Here is a 23,769-nt window from a genome sequence, read left to right as displayed (position 1 = left end):
CTATTTTTGAAAACAAGCTAATATGATTATGATTAATTTGGATTAACCATCTTAAGTTGTTAGAAAACCAAAAATCAATGATAAATGCCAAAAAATTAAAATGTCGTAAAATAATGAAAAAAAGGGAAAAGGAAAATTACTGTAATATTAAAATTTTGGGAATCATGTCAAAAATATTCCTAAACGTCAGGCAATATATCTGCGTCTATTTTATGGAAAATGCCTATGACGGTGTTGAAGACAGTTAGAGAAATAATAATATATAACTATAATATATAAACTGATTCAGTTAAATGGGGTAAAAATTTAAAACAACTGGAGTGTTTTAAATAAAAATATATAGTTATAATATAGAGAGAAGTCCCATAACGCCGGACGGCAGGAAGCACCGGACACTCTATTTAACACGTATTATTTAAGCAAGTATTACTTTTCGTTTTAAAATACAAGTGAAAGGGGCATGAGGGGCACACAGGTACAGGATTTCGCGCCAAGCTTTGCCTGTGACGCACACGGCCACGGCGAGAGCAACCCTTTCCTGTTTTAGGCGCAAAATCACGGCGCCACCTAAATATCAATGGAAGTAATTCTAGCATATTTATGCATTCACATTTGAGTGGTATGCAAAGATAAAAGTTGTACTTGATTGTTATCCGTAAAATTGTAGAATATTAAATAAGAAAATTTAGATCACTTCAAAAACTTAGGATAATCAGGGGTCTTCACATAAAAGTTAAAGCTACTAATCAGCAGACTTAGTCCCGATTTGCAAATACAATTGATATACTTGTACAGCGCTACAGGGATCAAGAAAGAAAAGTTTACGGTGATAAAAAAATTAATGATTTAAAATAAGTACTTAATAGTAGTTCATATTGTTGAAAAATGCAAAATATATGTAATCTAAGTAAAGACATTAATAATAAGACCTAAAACTAGACCAACTAGCTGTAAGTGGAATTCTGTCTTGAGGCAATTATGGCATCGTGCCTTAAGGCAAATTGCTGGAACTTCCCGCACCGTAACGAAATGTTCGAGGAATACTGAATGTTTTCAAATAGATTATTATAAATATTGTAACATTGTGTAATATGTATAAGAATTATATAAACCGAATTGCAGAGTTGAAATTATTTGTAAAGTATATTAGAACTATAGTCAGAATTAAAAATAAAATCTGAAATATTTTCAATATACAAAATACCAAAATACCAAAAAAAAAAAAAAATAATAAAAATGAACAAATTTTTTTTTTCAAAATCAATTATTTTGTTAAGACAAGCAGAAAGTTCTTTGAATCATTTAAATCGGACGCTTAGTTCTCTCAAAAACTGCCATTTTTTACATATTCAGCTCCGTATCTTCGAAATGGCTGGGCCTGTCTTTGCCAAAAAGTAATAAACACTTCTCCCAATCATTACTAATTGAATGTTTTTTAGATCATTCAAATCGGATACTCCGTTCGCTCAAAAATTCGATTTATATTTTCTGCACTCTTTGCTCCGTATCTCCGAAACGGCTGGACCTGCCTTTGCCAAAAACTAATCAGCTCTTTTCCCAATCAATAGGAATCGAATGTTTTTTGAACCATTTAAATCGGTTGATCCGTGCGCCCTAAAACGTGACTGGAAATTTGTATCCACACATACATACACACACACACACACACACACACACATCCATTATTTCTGAAGTATGCCAAAACGTTCAGAAACCTTCAAAACGTCGAGAAATGTAAAAATTTTCAATTCCGATTTTCGGCCCATTACAATAACTTACCCTACGGGAAGTTAAAAAACAAAAAATGCAACTAGCTGTAAGTGGAATTCTTTCTTGAGGCAATTATGGCATCGTGCCTTAAGGCAAATTGCTGGAACTTCCCGTACCGTAACGAAATGTTCGAGAAATACTGAATGTTTTCAAATAGATTATTATAAATATTGTAACATTGTCTAATATTTATGAGAATTATATAAACTGAATTGCAGAGTTGAAATTATTTGTAAAGTATATTAGAACTATAGTCAGAATTAAAAATAAAATCTGAAATATTTTCGATATACAAAAAACTAAAAAAAAAAAAAAAAAAAAAAAAAAAAAAAAAAAAAAAAAAATGGAACAAAATTTTTTTTCCAAAATCAATTATTTTGTTAAGACAAGCAGAAAGTTCTTTGAATCATTTAAATCGGACGCTTAGTTCTTTAAAAAACTGCCATTTTTTACATATTTAGCTCCGTATCTTCGAAATGGCTGCGCCTGCCTTTGCCAAAAACTAATAAGCACTTCTCCCAATCATTACTAATTGAATGTTTTTTAGATCATTCAAATCGGATACTCCGTTCTCTCAAAAATTCGATTTCTATTTTCTGCACTCTTTGCTCCGTATCTCCGAAACGGCTGCACCTGCCTTTGCCAAAAACTAATCAGCTGTTTTCCCTATCAATAGGAATCGAATGTTTTTTGAACCATTCAAATCGGTTGATCCGTGCGCCCTAAAACGTGACTGGAAATTTGTATCCACACATACATACACACACACACACACATACACACACACACACACACACACATCCATTTTTTCTGAGGTATGCCAAAACGTTCAGAAACCTTCAAAACGTCAAGAAATGTTAAAATTTTCAATTCCGATTTTCGGCACCATTACAATAACTTACCCTACGGGAAGTTAAAAAACAGCATGTTAGCTCGAATTGAAAACTCGGTAAAATCGTAAGATTAGTCAGCAAATACTAAAATATAAAAAAGATGTAAAAAGAGTTTAGTTCTCGGTGCTTTTAGGCTATTACTATAGGTGAAGTACCAATAAATATAATATTGATAAATATATCTCCTGAGCTGATTCACTTAGGTTTATTTTGCGGCATGCCTAATTCAGTTTTATCATCGTTTGTCATGCCTAAGTCGGTTCTATATTGAATTTTTATTCCCAGATGTCAGACTTAAAACGCAAATTATAGATAACAAAATGTTTTATTCGGCGATTATGTTTAATCTATGAAAAGATTAGATACTAAAACATAATAATTTATGGAGAGATATTTGGGGTTACAATAACTTTATTCATTATATATGATAAAATGTAATGATACTATACACACACACACACACTGAACACTGAATTCTAATTCATGTTTTCCTGAATTTCCGAGAACATGAATTTTATTCAAAAAAAATATATATGTCAAAGGTAGTGCAACCCTCTCATTTTTCCACTGTAGAAAGTTTTCCCGATGCGCAGAAACAGTACATAATTTATAAATGGTTTGCATAAAGAGCAAAAATTGCGAAAAATATGAGAAGATTAAATATTAAAATCTGAAGAAAACTTTTTGATAGTACACCAGGTCACATACAAATCTTTGGTAAAGCTGTGAAATTTTTCACTCATTCACTTAACTATATCATTAAATTCCTGTAGGAGATTGTTGTTTTCATGAAAAAATCCGATTTGCTAATTTAATATGTTTTCGACGTATCATGCCATTCTGAATCGAATGAGACCAATTTGGAAAAAGTATGTGTGTTAGTAAACGGCAGCCGGGCTGGTTTCTTGTAATTAACAATTGAATTTTAATGAAAGTTTTTTGATGATAGATTTTTTGGTCTCATAGAACATACTAAAATATTACGGTCTTAACGTTTTATTTAAAAAATACATCAAAATTTGAAACAAATAGTAGCGTTGGTTAAATAATTTGAATTTATAAACTTCCGTATTTGTGTGTGTGTGCGCGCGCGTATGTGTTTTCTGCTCTTTTAACAAAATAATTGCTTTCAAAAAGATTTTTGTTTGTGTATCGAAAATAATTCAGATTTTAATTTCAATTCTGGCTACAGTTCCAAAGCTCACTTATATACTTTTTATCTTATATTATATATGAATAAGTTTAACTTTGTAATTCAGTTTATATAATTTTTTCAAATAAATATTAGATAATGTTACAGTATTTATAATAATCTATTTGAAAAAAAATTAATATATCTCGAACATTTTGTTACGATGCGTAAATTGCCAGCAATTTGCTTTAAGGCGCGATGTCATACATCACTAGTTCCTATATAAATTAGTATTTATTTATTTATTTAAATATGCATATATACTATTTATCTGAAGCTTCACAATTAATTATAATTTTTGCGTGAAATAACCGAAAGTTACCGGTAGGTGTCAGTTACCAAAATAATATTAAATATACCTGCGCAATTTTTTTTTTTAATTGTTAGACGTCGTTTATAACAATGCAAAATATGATATTCTGATAAAGCATCAAACAATTAATAATTCATTGAAAATTAAATTAATTGGCACTTTAATTGAATTAAATGATTTAATTGATTCAATTAAGACGGAAATGACATGGAAACTATCGTTTACTTAAATATATTAAAATTGCATTATCTAAACCTTTACTGTAAACAACTGGTTTAGCAACAAACGTATGTAGATATATTTTAAATGATTATATTATTGTAGTTTTTTTTTGTTTTACTTAATTGTTATGTAGTAAATATTATAGTTTAATTATATTAACAAGTTTATGTAATATATTATTTATATTAATCTAGTAGAAATCTTGATTGATAGCCGATTTAATGAATACAATATTGCAACAGGGCTGTGTGATATTTGACGAATTATTGAATTTTTTAGAAAAGGAGAAAATATGGAAAAACACAGTATATATGATAAAAAATCATTTTTAAATTACATTTTTGAATAACTTTCTACTGAGCTACGATTTCTATCGAACTGAATGTAAGTTACAACTTCATTGAAAATAAAATAACCCTAAATAGTGCAATCACAAACGGTTATTGATAATAAAACAAAACTTCTATTCACAAATAATAGTTATTTTTGCATAACAAATCGGGTTTTATAATATTTATTTTTTAATTTGCTTTTTTCGTTTTTTTAAATATTTTATCGCATACAAGATATCGAACTGCAAGTTTAAAATATCTGTGAAATAATTTTATAATTCCTAATGGATTTCAGAATACATAAATATATTTAAGGTGTTTGGACAGCTATGGCCAAATAAGAAGTAGTTTTGAAACCAAATGTAGTTTTGAAACCAATGATATACATGTCGCAGAGCTATATATCTCAAATTGGCTGATCTAACACTAAACTAGCTGTAAGTGGAATTCTGTCTTAAGGCAATTAGGGCATCGTGCCTTAAGGCAAATTGCTGGAACTTCCCGTACCAAAAATTATTATTTTTTTAAAAACGACTAACATTTTTGAAAAAATTTTACTTCGAAAAAAATAGATTTTTGAGAAACTATAAAATTGACAAAAAATTACTTTTTTTTTGAAAAAAAATAATTTTTTATTTAAATAAAAAAATTTTTTTTTTTTGAATACAAAATTTTTTTTTAAAACATTTTGAAAATTTTGAACTTTTTTTCAAAGCAATCGCACTGCTTGAACTGCATAGAGACGAAATGTCAAAGCTCGCAAGTGCCGCCGTCTAACGCATAAGCATTGGTACGGAACCCATAGAAATGTAAAAAAAAATTATACTTATTGTTAAAATCTCTATAAAATATCTGATAATTTGATGTGCATATGTCTAATGATCATTTTTAACCGCCCAATGGCATTTTTTTTTACTTTTTTCATTAGATCTCCGAAACCGCTAGACCTGGCTTCATGAAAATTTGATCAATTCTACATCTTGTCAATACAAATGAAATGTTTTTTGAATTATTCAAATCGGACGCTCCGTTCTCTTAAAAACGGAGGTACCGTTTTTGGCACTTTTTGCCCCGTATCTTTGGAACGGCTAGACCTGCCTTCGCCAAAAACTAATCAGCACGTCTCCTTATCAATACGAATCGAATGTTTTTCGAATTATTCAAATCGGTTGATCCGTGTTCCCGAAATCGTCGACGAAAATTTGTATCCGCACATACATACACACACATACATACATACATACATACATACATACATACATACATACATACATACATACATACATACATACATACACACACACACACATACATCCATTTTTTCTAAGGTATGCCAAAATGTTCAGAAACCTCTGAAACGTAAAAATATATAAAAATTTTCATTTTCGATTTTTTTGCGATTACTATAACTTGCCCTACGGGAAGTTAAAAAACTAGTTGGTATTGGTATTTTGCATTAAGGCAAGTTACATGAACTTCCCAATATGTGTAAATATTATATTAATAAAAAAAAATTAATTTAGGAGTAATTAAAAGTATTCCGAGTGGATTTATTACACATATTTGGAAAAGCAACGAACACGTTAAGTCTCGGAGTATTTTTAAAAAGCAAATTTTCACAAATCAATAATTTTTATAATTGAACCAGTTTCCGTAGAACTTTAATGGTTTAGTATGTTCATTAAGACCAAGTACTCTATCGTTATACCAAGTACATCGTCTTATTTTAATTTTAATAAACGTAAAAAAAAAACTACTCATTTTCTCAAACTTTGATGAATTTTTAAAATTGAACTACTTGTCGTAAGGCCGTAATATTTCAGTAAGTTTTTTAAGACTATGATATATAAATGAAAAAGTTTCATAAAAATCGGCTTATTTTTTTTAACAGTTATTTTCCAGAAAACGGATCGGTAGACTTTCACCTAAAACTAATCAGTATCCTTCCCAAATAATATCGCTAGTATGAGCTTAAATGTGCACGAAAGTTTTAACACTCTTTTCCAAATTATAAAGAAACGGCTCGGCCGATCGTCGCACAAAACTGACACACGATAATCCTCATCGAGATGCATCAAATAGCTTCACAAATAATAATAGAAACCGCCAAAAAAAATTTAACACTTTATTACAAGAAAACGGCCCGGCCGATTTTGAGCAAAAACTAATCAGCACGATTCCCAACCAATATCTTTCGAACGGTTTTTAAATTTTCAAGATCGATTAAGAATTGCGGGCTAAAATATGGACAAATTTTTTTTCAATTTTATGCTATTTATAAAGAAACGGCTTGGCCGACCGTCGCACAAAACTGACAAACAATAGTCTTCATCGAGATACATTGAATGGCTTTTAAATTTTTGAAATCAGTCCAGCCGTTTTTGAGAAAACGTCGATTTACGGAGAAAAATCTGTTTACATACACATACACACACATATATTTTCCAAATTTGGTCTCATTCGATTCAGAATGGCTTGAAACGTCGAGCAAACATGAAATTAGCGAATCGGATTTGTTGATGGAAACATAATCTTCTCCTTCGGGAAGTTAAAAAAAAACTGGCGGTGTATGGCATCGTGCCTTAAGGCAAATTGCTGGGACTTCCAGTACCAAAAATTATTTTTTTTAAAAAAAGATTAAATTTTTTTGATCTTTAAAAAAAATTGATTTTTGAGAGATATAAAATTAAAAAAAGGACTTTTATGAGAGTACTCGTACCGCTTTAGCTACTAGAGACAAACTATAAAAGCGCGTAAGCGCCGCGTCGCGTTTTACGGATAAATGATGTTTTACTAAACTGTATGATATCCCAAAACTAATAAAGCCCTATAGATTAAAAAAATATTATTATTTTATTATTTCACTATTAAGCCTTCAACAATTTCGTCCCTATGACAATATAAAAAGTTATGCATATAATTTGAACTTGTATTAAAAACTATTAATATAACATCGAGCAAAATAGGTATTAAAAAAAGCACTGTTGACGCTTCAACAATTTAGGGGAAGTACGGACAAAATGATATGGTGTTTGATTTCTCAATGATTTTTATCTATATATTGATATTATAACCAGATTCAATCGTTTTCACTCGGCTTTATACAATTTTCCAGCTCGGACCGGATCAATGAGAACTTTTGAGTATTTAAAGCAATTTTACCAAAATTTTGCCCTTTATGAATTATTGCAACCTTCACCATGATTTTAGGTCTAAATTGACCGCGCTATTATCATATCACGGTTAAATAATAAAATAGGAATTTAAAAATAAGTATAACTGTTTTTTTTTTTTGAAAAGTACTATAAAATGTCATATAAATTTACTACCAGAACTAGGACGATTTTATATAGTAAAGTGTCCATACACTTTAGCTTTAGAATGTTTTTATGCATCCTCAAATCTATTTGGAATAGGAACATAATCCTGATAAATTATGTTGTATTACCTGAATCACTTCATAGATATTTTTAACTTGCAGATCGATACCTTGTATGCGATAAAATATTCACAAACAAAAAACCGCAAAATAATAAATCTATGACGTAAAACCGACTATTTTATTATGCTAATATAACATTTCTTGTGAACATCAAACTGAAAGGAAACTTTTCCGGGCAATAAGTTTTGTTTTATTTTCAACAGCCATTTGGAATTACACTATTTAGGGTCATTTTAATTTCAATGAAATTTGTAATTTGTATTCAACTTGATAGCAATCGTAATCAAAGCTGAGATTTAAAAACGATTTTTCGTATATTTTTTGTTCTTGCAGATTTTGTCTTGTTCAGGCATAATACTAGAAAAAATTATAAATTCGTATATTATCACTCAGCCCTGACGCTACTTATATACGGCTATCAATCCATTTAATTCTTCTCATTGGAAACATATAAACTGGTGGGGCGCATGGCATCGTACCTTAAGGCAAATTGCTGGAACTTCCCGTACCGTAATTAAAAATCTTGGTACGGAACCCAAAAAAATTTACACAAAATGGGTACACATTATTAAAATCTGTATAAAATATCTGATAATTTGATGTACATATGTCCAACGAACATTTTTGACCGCCAAATGGCAATTTTTTAACTTATTTTTATTGAGAGTCATCAACCGTTGAATCTGCCTTTCCAAAAATTTGAACAGTATTTTGTTCAGTCAATATAAGTAAAATGTGTTCCGAATTATTAAAATCGGACGCATCGTTCTCTCAAAAACTGAATTACCATTTTTGGCTCTTTTTGCCCCGTATTTTCGAAATTGCTAAACCTGTCTATATCTAAAAACTAATCAGCATGTCTACTTATCCATACGAATCGAATGTCTTTTAAATTATTCAAATCGGTTATTTCATACGAATGTCGAGGACATTTGTTTGAACCATATACGTGAATTTTAAAATTGAAAATTTACACAAAATGTGTAAACATTATTGAAATTTCTATAAAATAACTGATAATTTGATGTACATATGTCCAATGAACATTTTTGACCGCCAAATGGCATTTTTTAAACTTATTTTTATTGAGAGTACATAACCGCTAGACCTGCCTTCCCAAAAATTCAGTAAGTGCTTCATCTTGTCAATGCAAGTAAAATGTTTTTTGAATTATTAAAATCGGACGGTCCGTTCTCTTAAAAACTGAGTTGCCGTTTTTGCCACTTTTTGCCCCGTATCTTCGGAACGGCTAGACCTGCCTGTGCCAAAAACTAATAAGCACGTCTTCATGTAGATACCAATGGAATGTTTTTTGAATTATCCAAATCGGATGACCGGTGTTCCCGAAATCGTCGACGAAAATTTATATCCGCACACACACACATACACATATACATCCATTTTTTTAAGGTATGCCAAAATGTTCAGAAACCTCTAAAACGTAAACATATATAAAAAATTTCATTTTCGATTTTTTTGCGATTACTATAACTTAACAAATTAATTACTAATTACTATAACGCACAACAATAGAGAATATAACTCGGTATAATCAATTAAAATTTATTTATAATAAAAGCTTACGCAGATTTATAACTAAAGAATTTTTAATATATTTATTGTAAACCCTAATTGCCATGTTAGTACCGTTTTAATTAAATCATTTAATTTAATTACAGCGCCAATTAATTTAATTTTCAGTGGATTATTAATTGTTGAATGCCTTTTCAGAATAATTTTGGTATTGTGGTTTTAAACGAGATCTAGTAATAAAAAAAGGGTCAGATGCGCAGGTTTATATAATATTGTTTTGGTAACTGACACCTTTCATTAATTTTCGGTAATTTGAGAATTTTGTGTTAGGATCGTCATTAATTGTAAAAGCATCAGATAAAATATTGTTTGTATGAATATACAAATACTAATTTTGTTAATAAATTAGTAACTAAACAGCTAATACTTCGAATTAAAACAAATCAAGACAATAATTCATTTATACAATCAGTAATTGTATGTAGTCTTTTAACCAAAATCATACAAAACTATACATGATTGCAGTAACAACTAAATAACATATAATTTAAATAAAAACTATTGGTGCGTGGCATCGTACCTTAAAGCAAACTGCTGATACCGCAATTTATTATTCGAGAAATAAAAATAATCAATAAGCAATAAAAATAAAAGTTTTTTAAAGATTAATGACTGATTACTAATTATTGTAAAATTATAAGTGTAGAAGGAATCAAGCAGGCTAGACATCGAAAAACAATAAAACTTGTCATTTTTATTTATCATAAAATTTTGCAATTAATAAATTGTTTATATTTTCACCCAATGGTTTTTATAATTTTATATTCATAATTATTTCCCACACTGGTGACCCATGACGTTTGAGATAAAGACAGAGATAGAGCATTTTTTGGGGATTTAAAAAATATAGATTTTGATGCAGCAATATAATCACTGGTTTTTCGTGACTACTTATAAGGTACGTCCAGTCCTCGGTTTATCGTAGTTAAAGCATTAACTACCTGACATCGGACTTCTGTTGGTATTCCCATTTTGTATACCCAGACCTCAGTGTTTATTGCTGACACAAATATTTATTCTGAGCCTAGACCTAGACCTTGGATCATGAATTGAATGCACTATCAAATGGTCATTGGAATCGCAATTCAACCTCTCCTTGTCCGTTAACTCACCAAATCGTCTTTTGATGCAAAAGACTTTGTGACTGCATATTGTCAAGATGATGACTCTTTAATACGCTTTCCTTCGAATCACATCCGATTCGATAATTCGATGTATGATTCAAAGGGCTACTGAAGTCGACAAGATTATTTTAATCATTGCAAAAATTCATATTCTTATAGAGCGCCATCTGTTTACACAAAATATTGTAGAAATAAAAATTAATACAGTAGATCGAAGCTGAATCTTCTAAGTTCACCAAGACATCGAGGCTCAGGAAATTTTCCACGTGATTTATATTCAGAACCATATGCAGAGTATGAAGATGATGGAAAGTCGAATTACCTACCATACGGTGGATCTGCCGACGAAACTGTCACTTTATTCCATTGGATGAACTACTAATTTACCAGTACCACAACAGTGCTATAATCTGCTTCCCACCATATGCTTGTAACGTGTTTCCCTGTATTTTTTTAAACTGTGAGGTCAACACTGGGCAGGGAGTGTAGGGGGAATCAAGCAGATTAGACATCGAAAAACAATATAACTTGTCATTTTTATTTATCATAAAATTTTGTAATTATTAAATTGTTTATATTTTCATCCAATAGTTTTTATAATTTTATATTCATAACTATTTCTCACATAAGTACTTATTAAATTGGTCGATGATCGTATTGTACAAAAAACTTAACAATATGTGAAATATACATGCCTGAACAATCAATCAATGAGATTAGCTAATCAAGCCTGAAGATTTGTAAATCTTAGAGGTGCATTGCATCGTGCCTTGAGGCAATAATAAATTTAGCTGGTTTTTGAACATTTTGGCATACCTTACAAAAAATGGATGTACGTGTGTGTGTGTGGGTACAAATTTTTAGGAAACGTAATGATTAGGAAACTTACTGATTAGTTTTTGTCAACGGCAGGTATTGCCGTTTCGAAGATAGATACTAAAAAGAACCCAAAACGATAATTCAGTTTTTGAGAATGAAGCGTCCGATTTGAATAATTCAAAATACATTTTATTTGTATTGACAATTAAAGTACCGTTTAAATTTTTGCGAAGGTTTCAGAGACCGAGTGAACAAAGAAAAAAAAATGTCGGTCGAAAATGATGTACATATGACATCAAATTATCAAATATTTCAAAAAAATTTTAATAAAGGCTATGAATGAATGGCTTTCGCGCTTCGATATTTCTTCTCTGAAACAGCCACGCATAGGGTTTATACAAAAAGCGACATTTTAGAAAACCGGTTTTCGAATTTTAATTTTACAAAAAACCGGTTTTTGCCGGTTTTCGAATTTTATATAGCAAATAAATTTTTGTTTAGATATTCTGTAGTTTATCCGCAAATTCAGTTTTATTTAGAGCAGTATTTGACTGAATTTATTGATTGTTCAATTTTATGGATAGTAAGCAAAATTATTTTAATTTTAATTAGTAGAACTAAAAAATAATAGTTTATCTTGATTAAATAACTTTGAAAATAATCATTCGTTATTCAAGTACCATTTTCACATATAAGAATAAAAATATTTTTATCATAGTGAAAGAAAAGTTATTCAATAAATAAAAACATTAGATTTTTAAATAAAAAACATTCATTAAATTAATATTAAATACATGTTGATACATTCATGTTAATATCAATTTTAGTTTTGAAAACAATTAAGCTAAACTCGGGTATTGTCTGTTCCACGCAAATTTTAATTATGTAACTTTAAACATTCTAATTGTTTTTTTTTTTTGTTCAATAAAATATGATTTCAAAAAACTGAGAACATCTATCGAATTGCTACTTAGACGTGTTCTTTGTTTATTCACAAAATTTCCTGAAATAAAAAATAATCTCATACTTGCGACCAAATTATGCTTAATTGTTTTCAAAGCTTGATATAATAATTCTAAGTTTTTTGTTCTTTTATTTGTGGCTAAGGTTTAAAACTTTTTTTTTAAGTTTGAGTAGAGAAAGTTAATTCTTCAAGAAGAAGTCACACTGATTTAAATTAATATATACACTGGTATAAAAATGTAAATAAATTGTAACAAAAAAAAAATTAAATAAAAATGTAAATTAATATATACAAAACCTTTCTCGGAACCATTGCAGACTGATAAGATATCAAATGCTATTAAACCAATATGATTTCAAGAATCAAAACGCATTCATCTATCTTTTATATTTGGCTATGTTTGCCATTTTCAATTTATACAGTAAAAACCGACTTTTTTCACTAAAAAACAGGTTTTCGAATTCAATAATTTTCGCCAAAAACCTGTTTTTTAAAATCGGTTTTTGACAACCGACAAACCCTAGCCATGCAGCACGAATGCTTTGAAAAAAAGTTCGAAATTTTTAGAAAAATTCAAAGTATAACAAATTTTGGAAAATAAATTTTTCATAAAAGTCAAAGTTTTTCAAAAATCTCATTATTTTTAGTTTACAAAAAATTTTAAAAGTTTTCTAAAAATTTTAATTTTCTGTACGGGAAGTTCCTACAAATTGCAGTAAGGCACGATGCCATGCAACAACCAGTTTTAAATATCAAAAATGATTTGGATTTTAATTTTCTAGTTTAAATTCTAAAGTTTACTTTTATACTTGATAGAAATAATTTTAGTTTTGCAATTTAGTTTGTATATCTTAGAAATATGAGATAACTCCGCTTAATCAAGTTTTGGTTATTATAAGCTCTGTAATCTGTAAAATACAAATAATAAAAAAAACATTATTTGTATATTAATTGTCTTTTTGAAAGCATTTAGTATTTTCATAATATTACATTACGGTGCGGAAAGTTCCAGCAATTTGCCGTAAGGCATGATGAAATGCACTAGTTTACTATTTTATTTTATTGCACCTAGTTACTATTTTATTGTATTTTCTAAAACATTTATTAACTTCCTGTAGGGCAAGTTATAGTAATCGCTAAAAAATCGAAAATGATATTTTTTATATCTTCACGTTTCAAAGATTTCTGAATAATTTGGCATACCTTAGAAAATATGGATGTATGTGTGTGTATGTGTGTGTGTGTGTGTGCGGATACAAATTTTCGTCGACGATTTTGGGAACACTGATCACCCGATTTAAATAATTCAAATACATTCGATTCGTATTGATAAGAAGACATGCTAATTAGTTTTTGGTAAAGGCAGATCTAGCCTTTACGGGGCAAAAAGTGCCAAAAACGGTAACTCAGTTTTTAGGAGAACGGAGTATCCTATTTTTATAATTCAGCAAACATTTTACTTGTATTGACAAAATAAAAAACTGATTAAATTTTTGGGAAGTCAGGTCCAGCGGTTATAGACTCTCAATAAAAATAATTTAAAAAAATGTCATTTGGCAGCCAAAAATGTTTATTTGGCTTATGCACATCAAATTATCAGATTTTTTGTAGAGATTTTAATAATGTGTACACATTTTGTGTAATTTTCACAAAGATCATAGTACGGAAAGTTCCAACAATTTACCTTAAGACACGATGCCATGCATCGCACTAGTTACATTTAATTATAATTGGATTCCGTTATCACAAAAATTAAATTATTATTTTTGACATTTTCTTTCTGACCTTTGACTTGCCTAGGACAAAAACTAATCAGCACGCCTTTCCGTTAATAGGAATCGAATATTTTTTGAATCATTCAAACCCCATAAACGGTATTCTGCATCAATGGTACGAAATCAATTCAGACAAAATGACAAATTTCAAATTTGATCGTTAAATTGTCGAATTAAAAACAACAAGAGATCAATTCAGAGCAGAAACTAAGTGAATCGAATTAATCTATGCATTAGGTGTGGGCATGAACTGGTCACACAACAGCCGACAGTCACAAACAACAAGACACGACTTACTTAAGTTAAACGAAATCAAAATTGATATTGCCGTTTTTTTTTAAATTTTTGAAACAACAACTGATCGGCTATGGGAAATTGGGAAACATACAGTAACACAAAACCTGTTTGGTCTAATGGAAAATTTTGTACCAGAACGCTAATAAGAATAGCAATGCTGAATTTATACCAGCATCAGTACATGGCATACGTTTGTAAAGGTGTTACGCTCCGCTTAGTCTATAGCTACATCTGATTTTGATGATTTCTTAGATCGACTGATAGATGATGCAAAACAACACCATCCTTTAATGATAGCCGCTGAATTCAACTCATGGTCAGTAGACTGGAGTAACAGGCAGACTAATGCAAGAGGAAAAGCACTTTATTAAGTCTTTATTGAGTTAGATGTGGTGTAAACTGGCGCACTACTCTTGAATATAATAATGAAACTTGTTTTAAACTATTAGGTAGCATATGATGATCTAATTGATTTTCCATAGATAGCAACTGAAAGAGCTGAAGGAAGCTTATCATCAGGATAAAAATAGTCAAACGCCGGAATTAGATAATATTCCTAATATTGTTTTAGGAGCATTGATATGGACATCCTCCACAATATAATACACGTCTAAAAAATGTTTTATTCCACAAAAACAGACATAGCAAAGATTAGTACTTCTTGCCAGAGAAAAAAAATCACCAGACGCACTGTCATCCTAAAGTCGAATGCTATATATAGCATGCTATATATAGCGGGTAAAATGTATGAAAGAATAATTCACCAAAGAACAGATGCAATATTCTTTACATAAACTCTTATCAGTCAATGGTTTTCTTAAAGAACGATTAACTATTAAGGAGGCAATTGCAGAAACCAGATGTATGGGCGGCGCAAAAAAGTACTTTCTAGTAGTTACATTAGACATCGAAAATGTTTTTAATTTTGCAATCAGACCGTTCAAAAGAATAACGCGGATATCAACACTCATGCCACCACTCAAACTAACTGATAACTATGCTACAACACCGAAAGATAAATATGAAATATTGGCAACACACTTTGAGAACATCCACAAACCAGACCTGAGACGAACCTTACACAAGATTATTCAAAATTTTACTGATATATACAAAGACAACCTATAAAAAGACACGGCTATAGTTTCGGGAATTAGAACAATAGCACAAAAGCTACCAAGCAGAAAAAAACCAGGATCGGACAGACTACTAAAACAACTACCGTCAAGCGTACTAATTTTTGGCTCAAATAACAAATACCGGAGGCTGTTTAATAATGTAGAAGCATTTTCTTGCTTCATGGCAATTCTTTACAATATTTCTCATATTGAAGACAAAGAAACCACACGACTATATGTAAATTAGACCTCCTCAAGACTATGTGCAAAATATGTACAAAAGTAGGGGTAAGTACCCTAGTGGCGAATACCTAAGGTTATTCATAAATAAATGAAAAAATATTTTATGAAATGTTTAATAAATTGTGACTTATGTTAGATAACAAAGTTAGAAACTAATCAAATAAACATAAACGCAATCTTCGCTAAAAATAATTAATATTATTAATATAAAATAATTAATATTATTTTTGTCATCAATCAAACTTGATGACAAAACATATGATTTTAAAAGTGGCACCTAGTACCGAACATTTAAAGAAATCTTGCATTGATGATGTATGTAGCCATCTCCACACTCTGAAATGATTGCATATATGTGTTTGACAAATAATCTTAGATATTGCAAAGAAAAGTCACTATGCATCTACCCTTTTGGCTGAGCCACACCGATGCTCTCAGCTGGTACATACATCATAAGCTTTTCTTTCTTTGACTAGAAAATACACAAAATGGGGGTATGTAGTGACCGTTAGCACTCATACAGAACAAAACAGAATAATTAGAATAAATGACGTAAATTCTCACAAGAAATATCAATATGTTTACTGTCCGGCGCTAAGGGACGACTTAGTGTCCGGTGCTAAGGGACAGACATTTTTGTTCATTTAGTGGTACCTACTAAAATTGCTTAAAAGATCTAATAATATTCTACCATTTTACGGTTATCAATCAAGTACGACTTCCATTGATATTTGGGTGATGCCGTGATTTTGCGTCTGCAGCAAACGTTTGCTGCGCCGTAGCCGTGCGCGTCACAAGTGAGGCTTGGCGCGTGATAATGCACCTGTGTGACTCCTACGCCCTTGTCACATGTATTTTGTAATGATAAAATTTATACTCGCTTAAATAATACGTGATAAATAGAGTTTCCGGCGCTAGGTGCCGTCCGGCGTCGGCACTGAGACTGGTAGTGAACAAACCGAGAGATCCACTGACTAGACACTACTATTCAACAAAATACATACATGAACAGAGGTATATACTGACTGTATATGACTATATAAAAAAGCACGCTGAATTATGTCCTGCTGAACCCAAAGCAAAAATTGTTACTGTGATCAAAAATATGCATTTCTTTTTGAGAAAATGTACACTCTTTCTTTTCATCACATAAATACAATATACCGTTTTTCTATTATTTTAATGTACGGATATAAAATTGCTCATAATTTTAAAGAATATTTCTCAAGGGTGGTTAACCTTTCAGTACAAACCCACCTTAATGTTATATCTATTTTATATATTTTATTAGATTAGATATAAAATTACATCTTCTCAAAAAAATTGACAAAAATGTATATTTTGTTCTCGCGCTAATATCTTCACTGTTATCTTAACTCGCTATCATAAAAAAACTTCTTGTTATATTTTCTACTTACTGCTTAAGAAATAAGAAATAGGTCCAACATAGGCGATATATCTGTCAGATGAGCTATCAACTTGATTTCCTTATTTTCAACCTTTTTGGTTGTAAGTGATAAATTTAAGTGTACTAATCTACAAGCGTTTGTTAATCCCGTTTTTTAACAAGTGAAATAACCAATTCGATTAATCATGGTGTTTTAAAAAATTTAAGTTTTACTAAATTTAATTTTACGCGTACCGAAATGGCGTCAAACTTCGATCTTTAGGATATTAATCTTACAATGTTGCACAAAGATTAATACGTTCCGTACAAAACTAGCTCCCAACCGAGTGGCACAAAGCAAGAGAGAGGCAGTTTCTATTTCGGCAGAAAAGTTACAGCGATCAATGGGAGCGGCACTGATCGCAAATAAGTGTACGGATGGACATCACGACAGACAGTTTTTTCAAGATTAACGTCCAGGTTCAATGGATTGAAATCATATTTTACAAGTACATGGAAGGAATATCGAATGAGAAAACGCTAAAAGGTTTACCACATATCCATTTCAAAGTCGTGTAAACTGATATAAGGACAATCAACGAGACAATCCGCCTGATAAAGCGGATTGTTTGCTTCAAGAAAACCAACACAAAGTTCTTTAAAAGGAAGAATAATTGCTCACACAGCGGCAACATCGGACATTCCATTCCTTATGCCGTAAAGGAAAGAAAACTTAGCAGATTCTGATAGAGAAATAACCGGAAACACATAGCGATTCCAAAAGTAGGGTTTATTCGAAAGAAGCGTCCGGCCTGCACATTAGTACCTATTTAGCAATTTCTAACAGCGAAAAAATTGTGAATTGTTAATTGTAAAAAAAATACATGGTTGAAACATACCGTAAACGTTCAGTCTGGAAAGCAAGCAAAACTTGCGGGCGGACAACCAGCCTAAACCTAATTTTTTTGGCGACGAATGCGTGAAGCATGTCATTCAGAGTAAGGTCTCAGTTTACACATAAATACCCAAGCATCAGATACCAATAATGCATAGATATGAATTCTTAAGCTTGACTACAAAATTGTCGCCAAACTGCAAAACAGAGCTAGGCAATACCATAAGCATGAAGACTGCAAAACCATACAAGAACATAGAACACCAGCAATAAAAAACCAATTCTACGAGGGTCATTTAAAAAATAAGGTTCCCAATGCTGTACACTCTCCGCGCGAGATACTAGAAGAAATCCGGCAACACCATTTCCATTGTTGATCCTTGCCATTTCATTCCAACTACCTGGAAGATCACTGCATAGCTGAGTGCCAATCTAACAGCCATCTGCGATGGAGCGCGCAATCGCCGTAACCGCCAGGTGTGTAATCCGTTCAGTCATTCGATTTTTAAACGCAAAAAAACTTACACCTATTGAAATTTATAGACAGTTGGAAGAAGTTTATGGCAAAACTTGCATCAGCGTCCAGCACGTCCTCAAATGATGCAGGGAGTTCTCCGAAGGACGCACAGACGTTCACGACGAGCAAAAGAGCGGGAGGCCAAAAATGTGTCTTGCTTACCGAGTTAATGCTTAAAGGATCCACTATAAATTCGGACAAGTACTGCGAGACACTAACAAAACTCAAAAAAGCCATCCCAAATCGCCGGAGAAGAAGGCTGAGCAAGGGCGTGGCGGTGGAGTTCTTCGAAGCGGGTTTTCAGAAGTGGAAAACTCCTCAGAAAAAATGCGTTGAAAGATCTGGCGACTATGTAAAAAAATAGTTTGAAATACAAGCTTTCCGATGGTATACACATTTATAGCAATAAAAAATGCCTCAACCCTGAAAAAAATGTGGGCACCTTATTTTTTACATGCGCCTCGTATCAATTGTAACACCAACCAAGGAGAAACTAGGCCATGCACCATTAAGCGTATGAAATAAAGGCGATATAGATGATTTTCTATGTCATAATAGTTATTTCAGTAGTTCGATCACTTTTATATTGCTCGATAACTGATCAATCATCTCCTTTTTTGTGAACGTTTGCATTGAGTTTTCAACATAATTTTTTCATGTTTGTAGAAAAACTTGAATTTACTTGATCTATACGTTAAAACATTTTTAAAATAATTCTCAGATGTTGGCAAAGAAATGTTTGCAGCCGAAAAAACTAGATGCATCAAGTTGTCGATTGATTTATGCATAATCACTAAATCTTAGGATTATCCTACTTTATAAATATTTTCCGATTTGGACAAGAAATTCATAGTTTTTGAAAGGCTTGCAAGAGAAATAAGATGTATGCATGCAATATTAAAACCCAAAAATAAAACAGTCTTCAAGAGGAAACTAGGTACATAACAAACCCTATAAATTTTTACAGAGTTTGTGAAATCTCGTTCACAGAATGTCACACTTAAGTAAAAAATTATTACTCCGAATTTGCCACAAAATTAGAAAATCAATGAATTAATGAAAATCGTGATAATATTAGAACAAAATCTTGAATATCAATATGAGTCAATTCAATTTAAATGATATCAATTTCACTTAGACTGGAAATTGCAATGGCAATCAATGTGCTCCAAGCACATGTATATGTGGAACGGCGTTGTAGTGGAAACCATCAACTTAATATGTATTAAATAGATGCCTCATTTATTATATACTACTATTGCACAAATTTACATTCAGAATGAGTTACTTATTTTATTTACTAAAATTTTCTAGAAATATTTTTGTAGTTAAACAAAGTTTCTAGGGCTATCTAGTATATATATATATATATATATATATATATATATATATATGTATATATATATGCCGAGTGCTTGTATATTACTAAAATTGAGGCAAGTTAATTTTCCTAGTGGGCGAGCAAACAGTTTGTGACAATGTCGGATTAAATTGTTTGCAGGTGTAACTGAGGTTCATATTACATTTATGCTTATATATATATATATATATATATATATATATATAACTGTGTGTGTATAATATGTGGATGAACATATGGCTTATTTTACCAGAGTTCTAAAACTCTGCAGAATTTCTCTAAATATCAGATTCAAGTAAATCAAGTAAATTGTAAACCCTAATCAGATAAATAAGAAAATAAACATTTTATCAAACCAGATATGGAAAAATCAAAACTAGTGGTACATAGCATCGTGCTTTAAGGCAAATTGCTGGAATTTCTCTTAATTTAATAAAATATTTATTATTATTACGTTATTTAATTATTAGTGTAGATTGAATGGTTACTGGGAGCATTAATATTATAATATATTATGTATTGTGTGTAATGACAGGGCCGGCCCTACATGGAATGCAATGCATGCAAAAAATGCGGGCGCACGCTTTAGGGGGCGCCAAAACGAGATTTGGATATGATATTTATAATATTGTTTTTTCAATGTCATTCAAGAAATATATAGTTTCTCTGCATATTTTATAAATCCATGGGCAATATTATTAAAATACGTTAAACATTTCGCTTTAAAGCAACAAATGGGAAAGTAAAGATTAATACATACAATTCGTTACTTACGATATCAATTACGAGAAGTTTACGATGCAATTTTGTATATTTTAAATAATGGAAAATTTAATTAAAATAATCCAACATGAAGTAGCACTGTTATGTTCAACAATGAAAGTTTTAAAAAAAAATTAATCTCTGATTTGCTCAATAGAGTAAATTGCATTAAATCCTCAAAATAAATAAACAATATGTTTCAAAACCCAAATATTAATATCAAGCATGCATTAGAAATAATTGAAAATTTAAGAATATTCTTGCAAGCAATAAATAACATATTGGATGTGTTGAAAAATTTGGATTGAAAATAAAAATTTAAAAATACTTCCGTATAGCTACTACGATAAAAAGCACAAAATTTGATTACAAGCACCCACAAATTGCCTCGATCTTCTGAATAATTTAAATCTAAATCTGAATAATTTAAATCTAAAATCAATGTATTTTTGCACTTTTAGTTAACATGTATGTAATTTTTTGTGTATAAAACACAGAATTATAAAAAAGTATTTTAAAAATTTAATGTACATTTTTGTATAATTTTAATGATGAACTATTAAAACAGTTAAATGGGGGGAGGGGGTTAGCGCAAGAAAATAATGGCATGCGGGCGCTGAGGATACCAGGACCGGCCCTGTGTAATGTTATTATAATATTGTGCATTATTGAATTATAAACTTTCCCAAACCATCGAAAACAGAAGTAATATAATAAAAATATAATCTAGCAAAAACTTAATTATAAAAAATCAATAATGATTCAGTAGTAAAACAGGTGATTTAAAATTCAAATATTTGGTTTGGAGTAGTTGATATTGAAGAAATTCAACTTTTGCCTAAACTATAATTTCAAAAGTTTAAATATTATTATTATTTTTGCAAATGATAAAATATTATTTTTCTTATCAAGTATATTCTAATATTTTAAATTGATACTTTAAATTTAAATGAGGTTGCTGCTAATTTTATAAGAATTGGCAGTTCCATTTAACTTACACGTACAACTTTTCCATTTTGATACAGACTGTTCTAAAGATTCAAGAAATTTATATTAAAATGCTGTAAGTAAAAATGTCGGCACTTGTAGCGCTTTTGCGTTCGATATATTTTTGTATTTGAGATGCAATATCGCAGCAAACGATGCTGCTCTAGGAGTAATTTAGTTAGAGCATATTATAAACCATATATATTAAAATGTTTGATAATAAGTTGCAAGAGAAATTATTACTAGTTGTGTTAAAGCCCCGTACCAAAAATGTTTTTTTTAAAAAGCCTAAGATTTTTTGAAAATTTTGAAAAAAAAGAATTTTGAGGATTTTAAAACTTTTGCAAATTTTGATTTGTTTTTATATTTTGAAGTTGTTTGAAAATTTTAAATTTTTTCAAAGCATTCGCGCTGCATGCTAAAGTGACAAATTTGGGAAAGCGTGTAAGCGCCGCGTCGCAGTCAAATGGATAAACTAGGTACGGAACCCATAGATATGTAAACAAAATTTGTACATCATTGAAATCTGTATAAAATGTCTCAATTTTTTTTTTTTTTGATTTATTTTTCATAGCAAGCTATACAAAGTACATTCATCTACATTTGTTACAGTTATATATTATTTGACTGCGTGAGAAGGATCGCTATCCTGCGATAGCGCCTTCTTAGATGTTATGTTATATTTTGTAGTAAATCATTGCAGATTCTTTTTTTGAGACGCTTTGGTGGTAAAGGCTTAAGCAGATCTAACGCTAATACGTTTGGATGACGACTTAGACAAATTATGTCTCATAATTTGACGTTCATACAAAAATGATCATTTTTGACCGCCAAATAGCAGACGCAGTTAAACCTTTTTTAACTTTTTTACGGTATCTCTGAAAGTGCTAGATCGGCTTTCTCAAAAATTTGATCAATTTTTTATTTTTTTAACATAATTAAATGTTTTTTGAATCATGCAAATTGCACACTCCGTTCAAAAACTGAATTATTATTTTTGGCACAATTTGGCACCCGTAGCTTCGTAACGGCTAGACCTGCTTGAATTAAAAGTATTCCCAGTGGATTTGCAATATCACACATTATTGAAAACGAACGAACACGTTAACTCGAAGTATTTTCTGAAGGCAAATTTTCAAAAATCAATTATTTTTATATTTGAACCAGTTACCGTAGGGCTTTAATAATTTAGTACGTTCATTAAGACCAAGTACACTATCGTTATACCAAGTAAATCGTCTAATTCTAATTTCAACAAACGTCAAAAAAACTACTCATTTTCTCAAACTTCAATGATTTTTTAAAATTACTCTTTACGTAGGGCCGTAATATTTCAATAAGTTGTATAAGACCATATATATCATCAAAAAAAGTTTCATAAAAATCGGCTCATTTTTCTTAACAACGAATTACAAGAAAACTGTTCGGTAGATTTTCACCTAAAATCGCTATCTTTGATTTTTTAAAATCGCTTCGGTAGTTTGTGCTTGAGTTTGGACGAAAAGTTCAACACTTTTCTCCAAATTTCAAAGAAATGGCTCGGCCGATTGTAGCACAAAACTGACCATAGTTCTCATTGAGATACATCAAATGGTTTTTAAATTTCTTAAATCGGTTCAGGCGTTTTTGAGCAATCGTCGATGAAAGGTCTAATTCTGACAAAAGCCAAAAAAACGATACTAATTTTTGCAAATTTTAACGTATTTTTCAAAGCTAAGCGAGTTCTCGTAGGGCCGTAATATTTTAGTGTGATCTAGAAGACGA

At 30.6% G+C, this 23,769-nt stretch overlaps 2 protein-coding genes across 2 annotated transcripts in view; one reads left to right on the top strand and one right to left on the bottom strand.

Moving 5' to 3' along the window:
• Nucleotides 1-18,822, bottom strand: part of LOC113387958 (transient receptor potential cation channel subfamily A member 1-like) — a 161,835-nt gene extending 143,013 nt beyond the window's left edge. Inside the window, exon 1 of the mRNA XM_026625356.1 lies at nt 18,781-18,822. Coding sequence (XP_026481141.1) covers nt 18,781-18,822 — 42 coding nt within the window. The remainder of the gene's footprint in view (nt 1-18,780) is intronic.
• Nucleotides 18,823-18,939: 117 nt separating this feature from the next.
• The window catches only part of LOC113387954 (transient receptor potential cation channel subfamily A member 1-like), a 136,372-nt gene continuing 131,542 nt past the window's right edge, over nt 18,940-23,769 (top strand). Inside the window, exon 1 of the mRNA XM_026625340.1 lies at nt 18,940-19,248. Coding sequence (XP_026481125.1) covers nt 18,940-19,248 — 309 coding nt within the window. The remainder of the gene's footprint in view (nt 19,249-23,769) is intronic.

The sequence above is a fragment of the Ctenocephalides felis genome, unplaced genomic scaffold (assembly GCF_003426905.1).
Source record: "Ctenocephalides felis isolate EL2017-DRISC unplaced genomic scaffold, ASM342690v1 CF-g0.4_SCAFFOLD_00845, whole genome shotgun sequence".
In the NCBI taxonomy this organism is placed as follows: Eukaryota; Metazoa; Arthropoda; class Insecta; order Siphonaptera; family Pulicidae; genus Ctenocephalides; species Ctenocephalides felis.
Note: the sequence above shows the minus strand (reverse complement) of the source record. Positions and strands in the feature narration are given on the sequence as shown.